This window comes from Aquarana catesbeiana, linkage group LG13 (assembly GCF_042186555.1).
Source record: "Aquarana catesbeiana isolate 2022-GZ linkage group LG13, ASM4218655v1, whole genome shotgun sequence".
NCBI lineage: Eukaryota > Metazoa > Chordata > Amphibia > Anura > Ranidae > Aquarana > Aquarana catesbeiana.
This window is the reverse complement of record NC_133336.1, coordinates 8596385-8620706: the sequence shown is the minus strand read 5'-3', so window position 1 is coordinate 8620706 and position 24322 is coordinate 8596385. Positions and strand designations below refer to the sequence as shown.

At 42.8% G+C, this 24322-nt stretch overlaps 2 protein-coding genes across 2 annotated transcripts in view; both read right to left on the bottom strand.

Moving 5' to 3' along the window:
* The window catches only part of LOC141117581 (uncharacterized), a 1161887-nt gene that overhangs the window by 216182 nt on the left and 921383 nt on the right, over positions 1-24322 (bottom strand). The gene's annotated exons all lie outside the window — the stretch shown is intronic.
* The window catches only part of LOC141117048 (NACHT, LRR and PYD domains-containing protein 10-like), a 179635-nt gene that overhangs the window by 29308 nt on the left and 126005 nt on the right, over positions 1-24322 (bottom strand). The window contains exon 5 of the mRNA XM_073609632.1: positions 14791-14856. Within this exon, the coding sequence (XP_073465733.1) occupies positions 14791-14856 (66 nt within the window). The remainder of the gene's footprint in view (positions 1-14790; positions 14857-24322) is intronic.

Below are 24322 nucleotides of genomic sequence, written 5' to 3'. Positions count from 1 at the left end.
GCAGAATGTATTTTGGGGTGTCATTTGTGGTATACACATGTCATGTGATAGAAATAACCTATTACAATGACAATTTTGTGGGAAAAAACCTTCATTTTGCAAAGAATTGTGGGAAAAAATGACAACATCAAAAAGCTCACCATGCATCTTACTAAATACCTTGGAATGTCTACTTTCAAAAAGGGGTAATTTGGGGGTATTTGTACTTTCCTGGCTTGTTTGGGTCGCAAGAAATGGGATAGGCCACCAGTACATCAGGTGTGATCATTTTTTAATGATTTGCACCATAGCTTGTAGACTCACTAACTTTCACACAGATCAAATAATATCCAGTAATTTGAGTTATTTTTACCAAAGTTATGTAGCACTATAAATTGTGGCCAAAATTTATGAAGAAAAATTAATAATTTGCAAAATTTTATCACAGAAACTAAGAAAAATTTTTTTTTTTTTTTCTAAATTTTTGGTCTTTTTTCATTTATAGCGCAAAAAATAAAAACCCAGAGGTGATCAAATACCACCAAAAGAAAGCTCTATTTGTATGAAAAAAAGGACAACAAATTCATTTGGGTACAGTATTACATGACTGAGTAATTGTCATTCAAAATGTGAGAGCGCTGAAAGCTAAAAATTGGTCTGGTCACGAGGGGGGTTTAAGTGCCCAGTTGCCAAGTGGTTAAAACCATATAACAATACACAACTCAGGAACTTACAAAGTTCAACTTTGACAAAGTGAATGCAATATCAGACATTAGTATGTCCAAACTGTGTTGATATTGCCTTCATCAGATCAGATCATCAGATGTGAAAGCCAAATTTTGAAGATGCACACAAATTGAGAATCAAAATGAGGATTTCCCTCCTGATCCCATGCCTAATGTCAACATGTGCTAGCTCCCATCATAGGGGATCAATGGACGTGTTTCGGGGGTGCAACCCCTTCCTCTCATCTACTTTATTTGCGAGGAAGGGGTTGCACCCCCAAAACGCGTACCTTGATATCCCGTGATGGCAGATAGCACATGTTGACACACTGTGTGCATCTTCAAAATTTGGCTTTCTAAAAAATATTTAAAATGTGTGAAAATAATAAAAAAAAAAACAAACTAGTAGAATTTTTGGGGGTTTTTACATTCTGCCTAAAACATCAATGATGTTTTTGAGTCTTTTTTCCACATCATTGATGTCTTCCTTGATCTTCTGTAAATCATGATTGCACACCATGATCTCCCCGATGAGGACGTGTGCACTTGCACTTGTGAAATGCGAATCTTCTTCCACAACATCCACATCACCTAAAATTAAAAAAAAAACATGTATTATAAATATGCAGTCATACATCTATTACCTGAAGCTGAGGTCTCAGACACTCACCTGTTGTGGCCACTATTTCACCCACTTCATAAACCTCTCCTTCTTCCACATCCTCATGTTGTGAGGTGGGGATTTGCTTTTCTTTCGGAGGTGGTGGTCCCTGGTGTCCTCAGATGTCCCGAGTCTTTTCTCCTCTATGTGAATAAAAAAAGTTATACTTAGCACACAGATATTTGAGGCCAGAAATAGTAATATGAAACATTGTTTGGAAGTGTCGTAAAATTGTCTTTTTTGGCAGAGTTCTGAGCTGAAGACATTATTTTTTTTCCCTTTCTAAAGCTGGAATACTTACCTTTTTTTGTACAATTTTTACACATGGAGACACCCCTAGTATCTATCCATTGGAGAACCTGTGTGGGACACCCTAAAAAGTTTGTTCTGGTGTCCCACACTAGTGCTCCTGCATCCAGATGTGTAAACAGCTGCTGAATGTCCTCACCTTACACTGAATCAAGTTTGCATTTCATTCCAGTACAAACCCATCTAGATAACAATGTCATAAACTTCTTTTAATACAAATAGGCCTGAACAAATGTAGTTACCTGTATTTGCCAAAAACATCGTATTAGTGGGCGAATGAACGATGTTTACTACGAGCGATTACTGTGCCCACGAACCTGAAAGTTGCTATTTTAAACTGTACAACAGTAAAGAAAAGCACATGGAGCAGCATGCAAGTAATAATAATAATAGAAACACAGGACAAATACTTACTTTTTAGAAGAAGTTTCCTGATGTTTCTGTACTGATCCTGCTCACTCAATTTCAGGTCTGACCAACAATTCCTCAGTTAATCCTTGGATCGTCGTACCCCAAAATTCCTGTGCAGACTTTTCACAAATTTAGCCATAATCTTGGCCTTTCTGACATTTGGGTTTGGGTAAGGTCCATGCTTCCCATCATAGTCAGCCATCTTTAAGATGTCCACCATTTCCACCATCTCTATAAAGGACATATTTGAGGTCTTAAATCTCCTCCAGGATCGGGACGTTCATGACTCCGGCTTTCGTCGTTGCTGCTCTCCTCTGCATGCACTTGCTCTTTCTCCGCCATGTGCTCTCCCACTCCATAACACGCGTGCATCGTACGTACAATCTGTGAGAGGAGGAAGGAGTATCGGAAGCACCGATCATTAGAGCGAAGGTACAATTTTAACTTGGTGCATCAGTGGCCTATACTGCTTATAGATTGAGGCCTATATTGTGACAAGATTAGGAGAGTTCAGCCTGACATTAGGGTTTGTCTTGTGTTGTCAAGAAAATTGATCTATTCAATGATGAGGACTTTATCCCCATATTTATTGATATGTACAGGGAGCTGCCCTATCTGTGGCAGGTAAACCACCCCTTTTATAACAATAAAACAAAGAGGAAGGCAGCGCTGGATCAATTGCTGGAATTTGTGAAGTCGGTGATCCCCATGGCAGACATCCCCTATTTGAAGGCCCTAATTGGTGGCATGAGGAGCACTTATAATAGGGAGCTCAAGAAGGTCCAGGATTCCCAAAGATCAGCACCTGCAGCAGATGACATTAATGTACCCAGGCTGTGGTACTATGACAGACTGCATTTTCTGGCAGGCCAGACTGAACCCATGCCAGCACTTTCCAATCTTCATTCCACCTCAGCTGAGGCTTCCAACCTGGGCCTTCCAGCCAGGAAGAAGTGGAGGAGCCCAGCTTGAGCCAGGTATAGCATTGTTCAACATATTTCTAGTCAAATAATTAATGATGTTAACTAGATGTTATTATTGATCAGTAATTTCTGATTTTACAAAGTGTTTTACATATCAATAGACAGTAGTGGCCACAAATGATTGTGACAAGAATGAAAAATGCTGGGGTCAGAATGATAGTCTTTTCTATTTATTAAGGTTCAATTTGCAACAGTCATGAGCTGAAAATTGTGTGTGATTGATGAACCAAAAACTAAAACTATGTCCCTTTTTCATACACAGGAAAGTCTCATCCAGGAGGAGGCTGTGGATAGTGGCAGTCAGGAGGTGGCGGGGGTAAGTGGCAGCCAGTAGGTGGCGGGGGTAAGTGGCAGCCAGGAGGTGGCCGGGCCCAGTAGCCTGCCCGAAACTCAGGTCCCTCCCCTCCGCCTTCCAAAAAAAGTCCCAGGAAGAGGAGTAACCTGGAGGAGACAGCACTTGGCCTATTTCGGAAGGCTACTGTGGCCCTCAGAACCCCCCCAATAATTAAGACGACTATGCCTACATGGCAGCCTGTAAAATGCAGGAAATGGAGGAGGGCCAATGCCTCTTATGTGAGGAAGTTCTCTTACAAGCCCTAAATAGGGGGTTGAGGGGCTAACTCACAATCCAAAGCCACGTTTGTGAGTTCAACCATGGTCCTCCTCCTCCTCCTGCCACAACTACAACACCAGAGCCACAGCCTGGAAGCAAGCGTGGAAGGAAGCATGGAAGGAAGACAAGAAAGTGATGGCCTGGGTTCAGTCTGGTCTGACAAAAGACGCAGGCTGTGGTAAGACCACAGCCTGGGGGCAGATATGTCATCTGCTGCTGTTCCTGATCTCTTGTAGTCATGGACTGGATTGTGCTCACTATTATAAGGACTCCTCAGGCCACCAAATGGTTATTTATTTGTCTGAAATACTTGCCTATGTGTTTTACTTCAAAAAGGACAGTTTGTTTGTGAGTAGGCAGGTCCATTGTCAAATTGTCAATGTCAAATTAACAAGGGACACCATTGCCAACCTCCTTGAGGTTAAAAAATACGAGATAATAATGGTGTTGTGGTAACCTGACAAAAAATGAAAGAAAAAAATATGGAGATCACTATAAAAAAAAAAAATAGGAGATCTTGATTAAAAAAAAAAGATAAACAAAAATTCTAAACATTATTATGGAGATCTGATGAAAAAAAAAAAATTCTTCATGAGATCACGAAAAATAATAAAGAAATCAGTTTGTCAGAACTCTGTGTGAATATGAGCAGTAAAATAACTTCATTATTCTAGCATTCTAAAGAAGAAAAGAAAGCGCTGCATTAACCACATGCCGACCGGCCATAGCCGAAAGACGGCTACAGCGCGGTCGGCTTGTCCTGGGTGGACGTCCGTCAGACGTCCTCCGGAACTCTCGCTCCCTGCGTGCCCGGTGGGGCACGTGCACAGGAGTCTCCATGCTTGCCGCGTTCACGGGACCCGGTGCAGCGCGGATCGCGGTAAAGGGCCAACGACAGCGGCCCTTTACCAAGTGATCGCTCCCTCCAATGAGGGAGCGGTCATAATGTCAACAAACTGGGGTCATGCAAAGGTCCCAGCTCTCTTCTCTCCTCACACCGATACAGCGTGAGAGGAGAGAAGAGAGATCGAGTGACAAATCGAGTGAAAAATAGTGAGTGAAAGTACTACAGTGCCCAGCAGTGCCATACAGTGCCACACAAGTGCCAATTCAGTGCCAATTCAGGAGCAGCAAACATCCCCCTTTTCACCGCCCAGCTAGGTGTTCAGGTGAACACAGAGAATTTTGCCCCTATTGATTTTTTTCATTTAATTTTTAGCCAAGGCCTATTATCCTCCATCGTGGCCCAGTGCAACCTCTATGCACAACAATTTATAACAAGCAACCCTGGTTCAAGTTTTGCCCGTCCCTATGAGTGGAGAGCATAGACAGTGGAGGAATTTAAATTATTTTTAGGCCTAACATTCAATATGGGGCTCACAAAAAAAATGAATTATACTCCTATTGGTCCACCAACCCCATCCACCACATGCCAATCTATTCATCCATTATGTGACGATCAAGATACCTCATGATAATGCGTTTCCTCCATTACAATGACAACACCCAGTGCCCTCCCTGAAATGATCCATCACATGACAAATTATTTAAAATTCGGCCACTTCTAAATTTTTTCTCTGAGAAATTCCCCCAGTTATTTATCCCCGACCAAAATATCTCCGTGGAGGAGTTATTGGTCCACTTCACAGGCAGGCTTGGCTTCAAGCAGTTTATCCCCAGCAAAAGGGCTCAATATGGGGTTAAGCTCTACAAGCTATGTGACCGAGAAACGGGGTATATCTATGCCTTCCGGGTGTACGAAGGGAAGGACACCCAACTGCATCCCCCTGAATGTCCATAGTACATCGGAGCCAGCGGAAAGGTTGTTTGGGAGCTTGTTTATCCACTCCTTGGAAAGGGTTACCACCTTTATGTGGATAATTACTATACAAGCTTGCCACTCTTCCGCAATCTTTACCTCAAGGACACTCCAGCGTGTGGTGCGGTGCGAGCCAATAGGAAGGGCTTCCCGCAAAGGCTCATTTCTGAAAGACGACAAGGGGAGATGGCGTCTTTGCGGAATGAAGAGATATTGGCTCTCAGGTGGAGGGACAGACGAAACGTCCACATGCTCACAACGATCCACAATGACACCTATGTGGAAATCCCCAGAAGAAACGACCCAATCCAGAAACCAAAATGTGTCCATGACTATAATTTGTTCATGGCGGGAGTCGACTTCAATGATCAGATGATCGAACCCTACCTTCCCACAAGAAAAAGACGCTTTTGGTATAAAAAAAGTCTCCATATATCTTTTCAGTTTGGCCTTTTACAATAGTTTTGTTATTTACCGTAAATCTACAGAGAACCCCATATCTTATCTTCAGTACCAAGAAGAAATTATCTCCACTCTTTTGTACCCTGAAGGCGCACCAGAAAGCATTCGCTCGGATTTAGTGAGCAGACTCCACAAACACCACTTTCCTGAGAAACTCCCTCACCATGAAACAGGCCGGAAACGTCAGAAGAAATGCCGGGTGTGCTCCAGAGGAGGAGCTAGAAAAGACACCGTGTGTTATTGTCCTGATTGTCCTTCCCAACCAGGCCTTTTTATTGATGAATGTTTCTGCTGTTACCATACTTCTCTACATTATTAGGGAAGTATGGTAAACGTAATTGTCATTTACCGCCACACCCCTTTATGCCACTGTACATACAGCTGCCTTCTCCGAAACTGACCCTGGCCTGCTAAACGACCATGCTTCTGCCTAATGCTAAACTGTACCTACCTCTTCCTTCTCTGGAATTGACCTTGGCTTGCTAAATGACCATGCTTCTGCCTAACACTAAACTGTACCTACCTCTGCCTGCTCTGGAACTGACCCTGGACTGTTTGACCATGTTTTTTGCCTGCCTCTTGGACTGGTCTTTTACTCTGCTACTGGAGTATTGGGCTTCATAACAAAGGGGTCTCACATATGTGAGGGGGCTCCAGAATTGTTTTTCTGGATGAAGACAACTAATTTTTTAGTTTTCTCATTCCCGGATAAGGGTCTGGAGACTCGGAGGCTTCAAAGAGATTTGGGTGGGAGAAGCCTCTACCCCTGTCCCCATTCTTTCCTGGACTGCTACTTGGACCATGTTCCTGCTTACTACCAGGACCAATATTTTGGCACTGCTGGCAATATCTCTACTTGCACTGACCCTGGACTGCAACACCCCCCGATTTGGTTTGCACCAGAACCTGCGAACGTGCTAATTTTAAAGGCTGATATGCAAGTTATTGTCCTAAAAAAGGGTTTGGGGATGCGGGTCCTGCCCCAGGGGACATGGATCAATGCAAAAAAAAGTTTTAAAAACAGACGTTTTTTCAGGATGCAGTGATTTTAATGATGTTTAAAGTGAAAAAAAAGTTAAATATTCCTTTAAATATTGTACCTGGGGGGTGTCTATAGTATGCATGTAAAGTGGCGCGTGTTTCCCGTGCTTAGAACAGTCCCTGCACAAAATGACATTTTTAAAGGAATAAAAGTCATTTAAAACTGCTTGCAGCTTTAATGTAATGTCGGGTCCCGGCAATATGGATGAAAATCAGTGGGACAAACGGCATTGTACCCCCCCAGTCCATTACTAGGCCCTTTGGGTCTTTCTTGTATGGATATTAAGGGGAACCCTGCACCCAAATTAAAAAAAGGAAAGGCATGGGGCCCCCAGGCCCTATATACTCTGAACAGCAGTATACAGGCGGTGCAAACAAGACAGGGACTGGAGGTTTGTTGTTTAGTAGAATCTGTTTGTAATTTTGAACTGGTACATTTTTAAAGTGTAGCTCCAGCCAAAAAAATCTATTTTTAAGCTTTTTGGAAAACATAGGGAAGGGTTATCACCCCTGTAACATTTGTTTTGCTGTCTGTGCACCTCTTGAGAAGATTTCACTTTCTGTCCCAATGACAAATGTTTTTTGAAAATTTGGGGTTTTTAGTGAAACAAGGATTGGTGATAAAGCATCAGTGAAGAGGAGACACGTTTTTCCCATATTAACTCTTACAGAAGAGAATTTCCCTGTCACTTTAGTGTGGAACCTCACAACACATCACCTTTGGATTTACATTGATATTGGACTTTTTACGGTTTATATTATTTTTTTTGCAATATAGATTCATTCCTTCAACATATGGATTGATTTTTGTGTTTTCTTCACTTCACCCAGCATATGGACACTTTTTATTGGATTTTTTCAATATAAATTTATTTTATTTTTATATTTTTTAGTATCACGTATTTGCATTTGCATTTTTGATGCACTACATTTTGTTTAACATATAGTTTGATGCACCCAATTTTGCACTTTTGTTTTGTGTCTCTTCAACCTTTATTTTGTGACACTTATCGTGATCCTTTGGCACTTATTGGGAGCATATGTCATTTATTATTTCACTGATTAGTGCGACTTTTTGCTTTGTTTAACTGCTCACAGATACTCTAGTTGGCACGCAGGAATGAGCCCTGCTGCAAAGTATTGCATCAAAAACTGTAATTACACGCCCCTGTTAAACAGGGGCAGAAAAATTGGGCCTTAGCCACTGCTGCCACAACACTGCAACCCCTCACCGATGCTATAGTTGGAGCGCAGGAATGAGCCCTGCTGCAAAGATTGCATCAAAAATTGTAATTACACACCCCTGTTAAACAGGGGCAGAAAAATTGGGCCTTGGCCACTGGTGGCGGTGCCCAGAACCAAAAATGTTCTTACAAGCTATTAGCATGAAAATTGAGGAGGAAGAGGATTGTCACTCAGCAAAACAGGATAGTCACTCAGCATCAGCATAGGCAGTCTTGAAAGGATCTCACATTAAAAAAAAATCAATTGGTTACATTAGCATCAGGTGCTTGGTAGCTGGTGATCCAAGACTGATTCATTTTTATGAAGGTCGGCCGATCGACTGATTCAGTGGACAGGCGCACCCTGTGATCAGTTACAAAGCCTCCAGCAGCACTCAATGTACGTTTTGAAAGAACGCTGGATGCAGGACAGGCCAGTAGCTCAATTGCATACTGTGCAAGCTCTGGCCAGTGATCCATCTTCAAGACCCAGTAACCCAGAGGATTTTCGGTGGTAAAGGTGTCCAAGTCTGAGCTTGCCCCTAGGTAATCCTGCACCTTGTGAATCAGATGCTGGCGATAGTTGCTGGAACCAATCAGACCTTGGGGCTGCAGACTAAAAAATTGTCTGAATGCATCAGTCAGATGGCCACCTTCTCCACCACTCCTTCTGTGACTGACCGAAGCCTCAGCAACACGTTGTCCAGGAGGACCAGGAAATTGTAACCTCCCAGGCTCTGGAAACGCGTTGCACAAACCTTTCTGCAAGTTCTCCCAAAGATGTTTCATCCTCTGCTCCCTCTGCGATGGCAAGATAAAGTCCGCAACCTTACCCTTGTAACATGGATCAAGGAGGGTTGCCAGCCAGTAATCATCCCTCCCCTTGATATCACGAATACGAGGATCCTTCCGCAGGCTTTGCAGGATCAGGGAGGCCATGCAGCGTAGGTTTGCTGAGGCATTCGGTCCAGAGTCCTCTGGGTCACTACGGACGACATGATCCACAGCCACCTCCTCCTAGCCACGTACAAGTCCATGGGTTTCTTCGGACTGTAAATGATCCCTTGAAGACTGCGGCTGATGCTGAGTGCCAGGCTCCTCCTCCATGCTGAAACAATCCTTCTCCTCCTCCTCATCCTCTTCCTGTGTGATCGGCGGGCACGCAGGAACACTGTCTGGATAAAGGGGGCCTTGAGAGGTAAGGAAGTCCTCCTCTTCCTCCCTCTGTTCTGCCTCAAATGCCCTGTCCATTATTCCACACAGTGTGTGCCCCAACAGGTGGACAAGAGGGACAGTGTCACTGATGCATGCACTGTCACTGCTCACCATCCTCGTGGCCTCCTCAAATGGTGACAGGACAGTGCATGCATCCCTGATCAGAGCCCACTGGTGTGGGAAAAAAAAAACAAGGTCCCCTGACCCTGTCCTGGTGCCATAGTCGCATAGGTACTCATTGATGGCTCTCTGCTGTGTGTGCAGCCGCTGCAGCATGGCCAACGCTGAGTTCCACCTGGTGGGCATGTCACAGATTAGGCGGTTCTTGGGCAGGTTACATTCCTTTTTGAGGTCAGCCAGACAAGCTTTGGCATTATATGACCTTTGGAAATGCACACAGACTTTCCTGGTCTGCCTCAGTACATCCTGTAAGCCTGGGTACCTGCCCAAGAACCGCTGCACCACCAAGTTAAGGACGTGAGCCAAACAGGGCACATGGGTCAGTTGTCCCAGTCGGAGGGCGGAGAGGAGGTTGGTGCCATTGTCGCAAAGCACCATACCTGGCTTAAGCTGTTGTGGCATCAATCACCTCTGAACCTGCCCCTGCAGAGCTGACAGAATCTCTGCCCCAGTGTGGCTCCTGTCCCCCAAGCACACCAGCTCAAGCGCCGCATGGCATCTTTTTGCCTGCATGCTTGCACAGCCCCTTGAAAGCCTACGGAGCACCACTGGTTCCAAGCACAAATCAGCACAGGAAAAGGCCATGGAGGAAGAAGAAGAGGAGGGGGTGAAGGAGAGAGGTGTGGCATAATCACCGCTAGTAGAATTTTGGAGGTGTGGTGGCGGAACAACCTCCAACACTACTGCTCCTTGTACTGCATCCTTCCCAGCTGCCAGAAGAGTCACCCAGTGTGCGGTGAAAGATTGGTAACGTCCCTGTCCATGCTTGCTGGACCATGAGTCAGCGGTAATATTCACCTTACCATTGACTGCCCTGTCCATCAAGGCCAAGACATTGCCTTCCACATGCTGGTAGAGAGCCGGAATCGCCTCCAGTGAGAAAAAGTGGCGTTTGGGAACCTGCCACTGTGGAACTGCACATTCCACAAACTCACAGAAGGGGGAGGAGTCTACCAACTGAAAAGGCAGCAGTTGAAGTGCTAGCAATTTAGTCAAGCTAGCATTCAACCGCTGGGCATGTGGATGGCTGGGATCGAACTTCTTTCGGCGGTGCAGCAGCTGGGGCAGGTAAATTTGTCTGGTACAATCTGACGTTGGTGTACCGATAGCAGATTGCCCGCAAGTACTTGGCTGTGACACACCTTATTCTACACCTTCATTCCTCTCAGTTGGAGATCCCAGCTGATGAGGAGCAAGGAGAGGTCCGCTTTGTTCTTTGGTGTGGGTCTTTTAGGTACGCTTTCCAATGAACTGCATGGCAGGTCGACATATGTCTGCCCCCCTCTGACGTCACGGGGAATGCCACAGGAAAGTCCCCGTGCATCAGAGGGGGACGGGGTCACCGGGTGGCCCCGCCCTCCGTTATTTAAGAACCGTCAGAAGAGAAGAAGCATCACACAGCGGGAGCCTCCCATCATGGTGGATGCGGAGCGGCCCGAGAAGAAGAGAAGAAGACGCCAGAACCGCGGAGGAAGATGCCGGACGAGAACACCGGAGGAAGAACCAGAAGAACCAGGAGAAGAAGATGGAGGAGGAAACTGAAGGAAGGTAGAAGATAGAAGAAAGAAGATAGAAGATAGAAGAAAGAAGAAGCATTTTAAAAAAAACCTTTCTTGTCATTTTTAACATTTTTTACACATTTTTAGTGAAATGGTAGGGGTACAAAACCCTTGCCATTTCACACAGGGGAGAGGGCTCTGGGGGTCCCCTTGTTAAAAGGGGCTTCCAGATTCCGATAAGCCCCCCACCTGCAGACCCCCACAACCACCGGGCAAGGGTTGTGGGGATGAGGCCCTTGTCCCCATCAACATGGGGACAAGGTGTTTTGGGGGGCTACCCCAAATCACCCTCCCATTGTTGAGGGCATGTGGCCTGGTATGGTTCAGGAGGGGGGGTGCTCTCTAGTCCCCCCCTCTTTTCCTGCTTCCTGCCAGGTTGCGTGCTCGGAAAAGGGTCTGGTATGGATTTTTGGGGGGACCCCACGTCATTTTTTTAAAATTTTGGCACGGGGTTCCCCTTAAAATTTATACCAGACCTGAAGGGTCTGGTATAGATTTTGAGGGGGACCCCACGCCATTTTTTTAAAAAATTTTGGCCGGGGTTCCCCTTAATATCCATTCCAGACCTGAAGGGCCTGGTATGGAATTTAGGGGGAACCCCCACGTCATTTTTATTTTAAATTTTCCATTCACTGTCGCTGACCATGTCCCCGCCTGCTGCCTGGATCAGGGCTCTCCTTCTGTGGACAACTGCACTACTAAAACCACAGGTAATATTTTGTTTACCCTTTGCTCAGCAGAATGTATTTTAGGGTGTAATTCTTGGTATGTTCATGCTATGTGTTAGAAATATGAAGGGCCTTCAAAAATGTGATAGATTGTAAGGAAATTAAATGTGTAATTTATGCTCCTAGAACGCCTGAATGTGCTACTTCAATGTTGGGCCTCTGTATGTGGCCAGGCTGTGTAAAAGTCTCACACATGTGGTATCGCCATACTCAGGAGGAGTAGCAGAATATATTTTGGGGTTTCTATTTTGCTATGTACATGCTATTTGTTGGAAATATCTTAGAAATGAATAACTTTGTGTAAAAAAAAATGCGTTTTCATTTTTTTTCCACATTTTTCAAAAACCTCTGGAAAAAAATGAACCGTTCAAAAGACTCATTATGCCTCATAGATTATACATTGGGGTGTTTGCTTTCCAAAATGGGGTCACTTTGTGGGCGTTTCCATTGTTCTGGTGCTCCAGGGCCTTCAAGAATGTAATAGGTGGTTGAGAGATTAGTAATTTATGCTCCTAGAACGCCTGAATGTGCTACTTCAATGTTGGGCCTCTGTATGTGGCCATGCTGTGTAAAAGTCTCACACATGTGGTATCGCCATACTCAGGAGGAGTAGCAGAATATCTTTTGGGGTTTCATTTTTGCTATGTACATGCTATTTGTTGGAAATATCTTAGAAATGAATAACTTTATGTAAAAAAATGCGTTTTCATTTTTTTTCCACATTTTCCAAAAACTTCTGGAAAAAAATGAACCGTTCAAAAGACTCATTATGCCTCATAGATTATACATTGGGGTGTTTGCTTTCTAAAATGGGGTCACTTTGTGGGCGTTTCTATTGTCCTGGTGCTCCAGGGCCTTCAAAAGTGTAATAGGTGGTTGAGAGTTTAGTAATTTATGCTCCTAGAACGCCTGAATGTGCTACTTCAATGTTGGGCCTCTGTATGTGGCCAGGCTGTGTAAAAGTCTCACACATGTGGTATCACCATACTCAGGTGGAGTAGCAGAATATATTTTGGGGTGTCATTTGTGGAATGTACATGCCATGTGAGAGAAATAACCTGTTATAATGAAAAGTCGGTGTTAAAAAAATAAAAATAAAAAAAACGTAATTTTGCAAAAAATTGTGGGAAAAAAGAACACTTTCAAAAACTCACCATGCCTTTTACTAAATACCTTGGAATGTCTACTTTCCAAAAAGGGGTTATTTTGGGGTATTTGTATTTTCCTGGCTTGCTAGGGTCGTAAAAAATGAGATAGGCCTCAGTACATCAGGTGTGATCAGATGTGATCAATTTTCAGTGATTGAAACCAGAGTTGTAGACTCTTTCACACAGACTAAATAATAGCCACTAATTTGGGTTATTTTTACCAAAGATATGTAGCAGTATAAATTTTGGCCCAAATTTATGAAGAAAAATTATTTATTTGCAAAATTCTATAATAGAAATGAAGAAATATTCATTTTTTTACAAAATTTTCGGTCTTTTTTTATTTATAGCACAGAAAATAAAAAACCCAGAGGTGATCAAATACCCCTAAAAGAAAGCTCTATTTGTGTGAAAAAAGATGAAAATTTCATATAGGTACAGTGTTGCATGACTGAGTAATTGTCATTCAAAGTGTGAGAGCACCGAAAGCTGAACATTGGTCTGGTTAGGAAGGGGGTTTAAGTGCCCAGTGGTTAAGTGGTTAAAAGATTTTAAAATTTGCAGCCTGACAAATGTGCTATCTCCATTATAAATGCTAGTTTTACCAGAAGGAGCGCTTCCGTCTCGTACTTGATTCAGAGCATGCATGGAACTTTGTGCGCCAGAATTGTGTACACACGATCGAAAAATTTAAGATCCAGATCTCAAATCTCAGATCTCAGATTGTCGGAAATTCTGATGGAAAATGTCCAATGGAGCCTACACATGGTCGGAATTTCCGACAACAAGCTCCCATCGAACATTTGTTGTCGGAAAATCCAATCATATGTACGCGGCATAAGAGTGTAGCCAGACCGCCATGTTTTGGGTCTCACCTGCCGGTAAATGGCTTGTGAGTGGGGTGTGCACCCGGGTGTAAAGTGGTGTATACACACACAAGATCAATGGATTTGGGCGTCACGCATATGGACGGTTTGCACTGACCTTTTTTTATATGATTTTTTATTGGATAGTTATGAATTAATTTATTCTGCATGAATTATGCTTGTTTAAACACTTTCATTGTTTTCATTTGATTTTAGTATTGATGCACTATAGCTTTGTGCAATACGTTTTTATGTTTGTTTGTTATATATATGTGGATATATAGTGAGTGCAGCTATAGCCTTGTACACACGCTTAGATTTTCGGATGATTGAATGTCCATTTTTTGTGGCATGCTAGTCTCCTGTGGAAAGTGGAGAGGTTATTAACAATATGAACATTTTCAAACAGCAGAATACAACGTCAGAAGTGACGTAATGTGTTGATTCGTTTTGTATGTATTCTTTTGTTTCTGAGCATGCGTAGTCTTGCTCTAAAATTTTTTTTGTATGAAAACCATACTAATGAAGCGAAAATCAGATGTTGAGTTCACATCCAACAAAAATTTCATAGTCTGCACATCCAGCTCGTGAAGTGAAATCGTCTATCGAAAGCACCGTACTAACGATCCGAAAATCGTCAGACAGCTCGTCGTACGAATTTTCCCTTCTGATTTTCATATCGTGTGTATGGCCCTTACACTGTTTTAGTTTTCAGTAACTAAGATTATTTTAGTTTTGACACTCAGCGCAATCAATTATTCTTTTACATATATTATACAACCTGAAGAGGAATGTCTGAATTTAGGGAATACATAGCACCACCAGATCTGCACCTTGGAGAAAATTGTTAATATTTCTAATCAATTACCTTTCAGCTTCGGAGTCAGGGAGTGTCCAAGTTCATCCAACAAAATCTGATCCACCAAACCTTCACCTATAGAGAAATAAATCATTAACATCTATGCCATGATCACATCCATCTGAGGCAAACCCTATGCATTAAAAAGGTGTCCAATCAGGCTCCTAATACAGGGAGTCCCAAAAGTTGTCATACAAATTGTAGCTAAATGTACCTTTATTTACAAAATATTTATTACAAATGTTTGCAAAATATTGATAATAATGTAATAATAATTAAAAATATTAAATATAATATACCATATAATATGAGTTTGTTAATTTTTCTTATGTATGGAGACTTTTGGGACACCCTGTATAATTAAACATGTTACTTCTGATAGGTGTAGTGGATGAAACAATAACACAATATTGAACATGAAGTTGTCATATTACTCTGGTAAACAATATCAAAAACATTTTGATAAATGTGGCAAAAAACTATAAAACATAAATAACAAATTAGGGTTCTTTCACACATATAGGCCGTTCATTTCATCAGTTTTTCGTCAGTTTCTTTTTTTACATCCACTACCAATGCAAAAAAGGGATAAAAAATTTACCATTTGTCAGTTAACATCCTCTTTTACTCTGATCCGTTTTATCAACGGATGAAAAATAGAGCTTTGATCTGTTCAAAAGATGGATGTTGACGGAAGCGGATGAAAACAGATGAAAATAGATGATCATTCGTTGTCATCCACTCTTCCATAGAAATGCATTGATGTCCGTTTTTCTTCCGTCAACGGATGGAAGAAAAACGGACCAACTGTCAGGACTATTGGGGTTAAAAGAATATAGAAGACCCATATATTATATATTTTATATTTTTCATATATATGCTATGAGCAAACCAGAAGCCATCTTTTTTGTAAAAATGCTATTTTTTTTTTCTAAAGAGGTTAACTTATACTTATCCTATATAGAAGTAATTATATACATTATTAAACAGTGTCACATATATTGGTTTATGTATTTTAATAATAATTTTTCATTCATAATATTTTCATAATATATTGTATGGATATTCATAAAACCCATGAATACATATATATTATTATAATAAGAGTTACAAATATGGGATCCTATGAAAAGTTTGAAAGTATAAGAAGCTGTATTTGTGAAATAATACACCGGGTAAATTCCAATGTTCTGAATGAAGCCACAGTCGAGCGCCCACAGTGACAATGCCAGCACCGCAGAGAGGAGGGGGAGACGAGCGGGGCTTCGTTCCCCCACATCGTTGGACCCTGGGACAGGTAAGTGTCCGATTATTAAAAGTCAGCAGCTAAAGTATTTGTAGCTGCTGACTTTTAATTTTTTTTTTTTATAAGCGGAACTCTGCTTTAATAAATATGTATTTTTAAGATATCATTGTTATCACTTGTCTTCAAAATAGCTCAGATAAACTAACTTGAATTACTTGGTTGTATTTGTGGAAAAATGTAAAAATCTCAACATAGATGTTTGCATAATTCCAAAAATATAATATTGTTTTAATATTTCAGTATAAACATTCTGACAGAAAGGTCCGTATGTGTGAAAGGACCCTTAGGCCCCTTTCACATGTGTGGACCGTTTAAATCCACCTGTCAGTTTTTTCAAGCGGACCTGAACGGATGCTCTATACACCTCTATGGAGCGACAGATGTCAGCGGTGACATGTCTGCTTACATCCGATCTGCCCCGATCCGCTCTGATCCGCTAAATCCAGATGGATGGAAACCCTATTTTCCATCCGCCTGGCGAATCAGGTCGGATGGAAATGGACAGGCTGTCTGTTTTCATCCGATCGCCCATAGAGTACAGTGGGGCTCTGACAGGTCTGTCTGCACTGTCTGCACTGTGAGCAGAGACAGACTTGTCATCCGCTGGCTCAGCAGGGATCAGCGAATCGATTCCTGCTGAGCACGCGGGTGAGTGAAAAACGGATCCGCATGTGTGAAAGGGGCCTTACACTTACAAAAAATAATTAAGATATATCAACACCAGATGTGATGGGACAGCGATGGGTGGCTATTCCAGCACAGTCTCACCACATAACAAGGCAAAATGCTTTGTCCCCGATGTCCCTGGTTCACATCAGTGTTCTGCGGTGGTATGTCTACTCCCAGCATCAACTACTCTTACAGTAAAATAATACTTTATAAGATTAGTTTTGAACTTTCCTCCAGTTAGTATGATATCATATCGTTGTGTTCTTGATCTTGATTTCCATATTGAAAGTCCTGCCCTCTTCAAACTTATGCACCCTCTTGATGAATAGGTTTCAATCATGTCTTCCCTTTCCCTTCTTTCCTTCAGACTGTACATATCAGGTTCCTGAAGTCTCTTCTGATATTAGACATGTGCAGTTTCTTTTGTAATAATTGTTTTGTTTTTTTTGTAGGAGTAGTTGGAACTGTGAGTGTGTTATCTCAGTAGGTGTAAGGTTTAAGACAGCCGTCACTGGATCAAGTTGAACAGGTATTTCTAGGGCTCTAAAGGCCATATCAAAGATACGCCTCCAGAATTCTTGGGCAATTGGGCAGTGCCACCAAATGTGAATGTGTGTGCCTTGTGCTGGGCAGCCTCGAAAGCAGCTCCCTGAGTATGAGGGGGCATATTTACCTATCCTTGCAGGCACTAGGTACCAGTGTGTTAGGACCTAATAGTTAGTTTTGATCGCTAGGACATACTGTCAGGAGGATTTAGTAGCCTTACAGATAGTAGCCCAGTCTGCGATCTCAATTGTGCGCTCCAAATCCTGTGCCTATTTCTCTGTGTATGATGGTGGTGCTGTATTTGGAATGGTGTCGAACCCTGTCATCTGACTCAATGATGATCCCGTTCTGAGAAAAGGCATATAGAAATTTTTGATCTGCAGGTAGCGAAATAATTCAGATCTAGGTAGTCCAAAAGACTCACATAGAGTGGGGAAAGGATGAATGCCATTGTTAGAGACCAGATTGTGGAGTCTGAATAGATTTGTATCTGTCAGGGCTGGGCTCAGTCCTTCCTTCTCTGAGCTGGCCGATTAGCTGTCGGCTAATTGCCAGCTCCCATCTCTCTCCACAGTTACTCAGCTGTTGTTGATATCCTGCTCGTCAGTCCTGCCTACTTAAGCCGTCCAGTCCAGAGGAGCTCTGCCTTCTCCTTAATCAACATCACAAGAAACATCTCCTGTGTTCATGTTTAAAGACTGGCTTTGCTGACATCCCTTCTGGCTCCGGAACCTGCTTGCTGTTCCACTACTTTGATCCCTGACTTCTGGCTTAGCTGAATATCCGTTCTGGTTACTGAACTTTGGCTATGTTTTGACTATGTTTGTTCTTTTTACTTTTATTATTAAACAAGTGTGATTTAACTGTACTTCTGTCTCAGTCTGATTTCATGGTTTCTGACAGTATCGAGCCAGGCTGCGAATGTAGCGGGTGATTCCCAGGCCAGGTAGAATGTAGGGTTCCTGAGGAAGGAGAGGAGCGGTTTATGGGGTGATTGTAGATTTCGTGTGTCTCTGAATTTGTCCCAAATATTCAAGGAATGTTTGGTGATGGGGTTTTGAATAGAGGCTCTATTTTTGGGATGAAGCCAAAGCATGTTGGCTACGGAGATAGGGTCGCAATCTACAGATACGACTGCTACCCACAGCGGTGTCTCATTTGCTGCATAATATTTAGGAAATTGCGCAAGATGCGCCGCATAATAGTAGGATGAAAAATTTGGGATTCCAAGACCCCCGCTAAGTTTGGGAATAAATAAGGTAGACTTGGGGATTCTAGGTTTGATCACTCCTCAAATGTAAGCCATTACTCTGTTTTGTGTAAGGCATAGGAAATATGATGGTACCAGTATGGGAAGTACTCTAAATAAGTATAGGAATTTGGGCAGTATTGCCATTTTGGTAGCATTAACTCTGCCTAACCAGGATAAGGGTAAAGAGGACCATTGGTTCATGAGGCTAGTCACCTGCTTTAACAGGGGCAAATAATTGACAGGAAAAAGATCAGTGGGTGAGGCAGTAAGTTGAACTTCTAAGTACGGAAGATGGTGTGACTCCCATGTAAACGGCAGAGAGGTCACGGCTTGTCGGAGTTCTGTTGGTGTTAAGGATATATTAAGCGCTTCCAATTTGTTAGGGTTAAAAATTAGGCTGGAGATGTGGGCGAAGCTTCCTAGTATAGAGAGCAGTTTGGGGGCTGAAATGTGTGGGTAAGATAAGAAGATTAGTATATCATCTGCAAAGAGACAAATTTTTTGTTGGTGTCCTCCTAATTCTATCCCCTTGACATCAGGGTCCGATCTGATTAGCTGTGCCAAAGGTTCAATAAGTAAGGCGACCAACAATGGGGATAGGGGACAGCCCTGTCTGGTGCCTCTTCTATTTTTCTATTTATTCAAAAATAAAAAGTAACAGTGTAACAATTATCCCTACCCGAGGGCCAACATAGCCTGTCGATAGAGACTGACAAACGGAAAATGAGATAGAAACAATGAATGTTTACAGAACATTGGTGAACCATGGCCCTCCTGAAGGCCGAAATTATTCCATAAGCCTGGGCGTGTTGAGTTATGTCAACTTTTCTGTGTGCTGTAGTATATTCGGGTTGAGTTTAGGCAGATGGAGGAGCAGCTTTGTTTCCATTCCGGTTGGCTCCAGGGATCTCATACCTGCCACCCCAAAGGGATCACGCTGTGGCCTGTACGATCACCCCTTAGCCTGCCTTGGACCTCTGGTCCTGCCGCCCCCCTCCCCCCAACCCCTTCTATTTGTCTGGAATATGTTTTTCATTCCTTGAAATGTTGCTTAGGAGGTCGTTGGTGATGGTGAGTAATTTCGACCCAGTAAAGTTCGTGAGTGGTATTCTCTAAATCAAAAACAACTGTTTGGGAGGTAATTAAACTGTGCCCCACAGGATAGCCCCTGAGGGGTTAACTCGTAGCCGTAAGAGGACAGAAGAAGGACAGAAAGATAGAGTATCGATATTAAAGAGAAAAAGCTAGACATCCAGGTTAGTCTTCACGGGGAATTATATGACCCGGGTATAGGGGGACTTTGATGTACAGTACCCAGGGTTCCCAAGTTGCTTCAAACCTAGGTACCCTGTCAGGAGGTTTCGCAGCGATCTGTTCTTGGGTCATGATCCAAGATATCTTGCGTTTTGCAGACACTAATGAGACCGGATTCCTTTTCCACGCTCCTGCTACTGTAAGCTTTGCTCCTAGAAGCATGAAGAATATCAGGTTTTGGGTGTGTTTGGGAGTGTTTTCTATTTTGTGGTTTAACAATGCAATAGTAGGGTTCTGTGGAATTCCATTTCCAGTGACATTCCTTACTAGATGGAAAAACCTATTCCAGAAGCCTCTGATGCATGGACAGGTCCACCAGATATGGTGCATAGTACCCACCTGTTTACATTCCTTGAAACATAGGGGGGAGGCATCTGGGCAGATTCTAGCCAGTCTAGAGGGAACGTAATACCATCTACTGAAAATCTTTACGTTTGCCTCAATTAGGCCTGTGTTTAGGATACCTTTATATGCCTTTTGAAAGTAGAGGTGCCATTTATCCGGGTCCAGTTTTAGATCCAGGTCAGATTCCCAAGCTCGGGCATAGGGAGGTTCGAGAAAAAGAAAAAACGCATGTAAATAGAGTCCAGGAGTCGCACACCCCAATATATATAGAAAAAATGGAAAAGTTCTCCCAGGGGGGTTTTTTAGTGACAGGGTGTGTAAGTCAAAGCAATGACAGTGTAATACAATCAATTCTTGTTTTTATTTATACAATAAATATGCAAACAGATCGAATTCTAAAATTATGTAAATGTATAATCTCTGGTTAATGACAACATATAAGATATACTTTATTATAAAGATTGTAAAAATTATATACACTCTGGTTACAGGCAGTAATGACATATACCATAAAAAATGGTCAATAATAAGGTACATTGTATTACAAAAGGTGAGTTGTCATCCATGTGAGTACCCCAACGCGTTTCGACCAATTACGGTCTTCTTCAGGGGATTTTGTACTCTGGTGAGACATATCAGAAAATGATATAATTCTGACATTCTAACAAGGTACAGACATCTACTATATATATAAATGAAAATATATTTACCACCCAAGAGAGAGGAAATGACACATAACCAGAGAGTGTGAATATAAGTACATTGATCCAGAGTCTTCATGTAGCACCCCCCTCCTCTCACCCGGGCGGGAACCAGCCAAAAGGAGGGGCTTGCAAGCAGTCACACATAGGAACCCTCGGGGGGGAAAGGGATGGAGGACACCTGTGATGATTAAATAAGTACTTTAATCATCTGGAATAGTACCATAATTTAACAGCATTTAACTAGTATCAAGTAAACTTTTCTACACCCACATGTTGGAGAGTATGCTGATCCACAACTCCAACATGTGTTGAGACAACGGGGAATGGAGTGAATTCATATTACTCTGTCGAATTGTCGTGTAGTAATTATGTGTATGGTTTGATATGCCAAAACCATTAAAAACCATTGAAAATGGTCAGTAATAATTAGAATTTCTGGGGTCCATGGTATACTGGTAACATGGGGGTGAAGGAAAAGTGTGAATGTGAAAGGATGTAAAAAATAGGAAAAATAAAAAAATGTGAAAAAATGTATTTTAAAAATGTGAAAGAAACTGTGACTATGTGTATATTATATGTGTGTGAGTGTGTGTGTGGGATGCGTGTTGGGTGACTAAATCAAAAATTAAAATAAAAAAAGTGAAGTGCAACACAGGGATAAAAAAGGGGTAATAACAAGGTTTAACAACACAGTGAGGTGAAAAGTACTGAATGAATAAAATGACTGAAATAGGTGAAGGTGTGTGAAATGAAGTGAAATGTATGTGAAAAGTGTTTATCAGTATATATGTATACCCCATTTAGTAATACTGTATAATTGAATAACCGTTTGCAATAATAAGGGAAAACAACAATACTATTAGCCTTGACAGGGTGGTGAGATACACATCAGGCATTGTACACTAATAGAAAAGTGGATAAAGTATGCTGGGTGTAATACTTACATGGGTTCCAATCCTATATATATATATAACACTGGACTACATTGCCTAACTGAACTTTAATTCTGCCTTACTAAGAATTTGAAACTACTGTCTATATTTGTTTGTTTTTGAAAGTGTCACTTATTTTGTATTCTGCTGCCCTGAACAAGATCAAACATTTAACCTTATTCTGTTGCCCCCTCTTGCACTGCAATCTGTCCAGGCCAGTTGTAAAACCCCACCCCCCACAAGCTTGGTTTGATCAGCTTCTAATTGAATAATTTTGAATTCCCCCCCCCCACACACCTTCCCACTATAAATTTAGTTAATTTCTTGGGACGGCTGGCGAGGGTTTAGGCTGGTCACCCCTTGCACAAAGTGTCATGCCGGCAACAAGTGTTTGGCACTTGGACACGGGCACTTTGACTAAGGCACTGCTACAAAAAAGTAAGTACAGACATTATTGTTCCACAGCTATTTTGTAGGAAGTTCCACTTCATTCTCTAACTTTCCTCAGCCTTCCTTCTATTAGCCTGTCCCCACCCTCTAAAATGCTCACACTAATCTTTGTTATAACGTCCTCTCTCCTCAAACTCTCATGTCTTTACCCCCCTCTCCAGCCCCCAACCTTTACATATCTCCCTCTCTTTTGCCCACTCAATATTACTCCACTTACCACCTCCTGCTCATTCTAAGCCCACACAGTATCACCACGTCCATTCCACCACAGCATCTGCCCTCCTATAAATCCCACTCCCGCCTTACCACCCTCACCCTCCTACTACTCCTAATGTCTTGGGACATTGAACCAAACCCCGGCCTTCCCACACCCAATTCCCAACGCCAAGATCGGCCATCTACCTCCTCCAACAGTAGTCGTAACTTCAACCTTCTCATCCCAATTCCCCTGATTCCACAAGTCAGCCCCCCTCTTTCATGTGCCCTCTGGAATGCCCGCTCAGTCTTCAACAAACTAGTTTCTGTCAATGACCTTTTCCTCTCCAAATCCCTTGATCTATTTGCTATAACCGAAACCTGGCTCCAGGAATTCGATACTACCTCTCCAGCTGCACTGTCCCACAGTGGCCTTCTCTGGACTCACTCCACCAGACCCAGTGGACGAAAAGGAGGTGGTGTCGAACTTCTCCTCTCCCCACAATGCACCTTCCAGGTACTGCCCACACCTCCCTCTCTTTCCACCTGCTCTTTAGAAATGCACTGCATTCGTCTTTTCTCTCCAGCTTGTCTGAGGGTCGCAGTCATTTATCGGCCTCCTGGACCAGTGTCACGCTTTCTGGATGACTTCTCTGCATGGCTACCCTATTTTCTCTCATCCGAAGTGCCTGCCATCATCCTAGGTGACTTTAACATTCCAATCAATGTTAATAATGCTACCACTTCTAAACTACTCAACCTAACCTCCTCTTTTAACCTAACACAATGGACACAAACCACCACTCACTCCAACGGCAACACTCTCGACCTTGTATTCTCCCATCGTTGCACTCCCTGCAATCTCTCCAACGCACCCTTTCCTCTCTCTGATCACAACTTTATCCGTTTCACACTCTCCTTGTCTCCTATATCCCATGCTGCCAACCCACAAACCCCTACCCGCAGGAACCTTCGCAACCTCAAACCTTCCCTTATTCACTCTGCTACTGATGGCCTTTATGACAAAATCGCACCCCTGTCCTGCCCAGACCTAACCACTTCCATCTACAACACCACGTTGTCATCCTCCCTAGACGTACTTGCTCCTCTTTCTACACGCAGAACCAGGCCCCATCTGCCACAACCCTGGCAAACAGAAGACACCAGAAGTCTCAAGAGACACAGCCGTGCTCTTGAGCGAGCATGGCGTAAATCTAAATCCTTGCAAGATTTTACCCTCTACAAATCTGTCCTTCTCAAATACAACTCCTGCCTCCACACTGCTAAACAAACCTATTACAACACACTCATCAAAACCCTCTCATCCAAACCTCGTCAACTCTTTTCTACCCTTATTCCTTACTTCACCCCCCACTGCCCCCACCCACCAACTTGCTTACCGCTCAACATATTGCCAACCACTTCAATAGCATAATCAACACAATTCGCAAGGAGATATCCAGCATTCAAATTCCTCCCCTACCCAACATATCAGGTCCAACACCACACTCAATACTCTCCTCCTTTTGCCCAGTTACCACAGAAGAAGTTGATAAGCTCCTCTCCATGGCCCACCTCACTACATGTCCCCTGGACCCTGTCCCCTCTCAATTACTGCGACCACCTTCCCACTCTATCCTCAACTCCCTAACCCACATCTTCAACCTCTCCTCCGGCACCTTTCCTTCCCCGCTCAAACATGCACTGGTTACCCCCATACTCAAAAAACCCTCACTAGACCCCACCTGTTTGAATAACTTAAGACCTACCTCCCTTCTCCCGTTTGCCTCCAAGCTCATCAAATGCCTTGTTCATGACCAAATGAGTC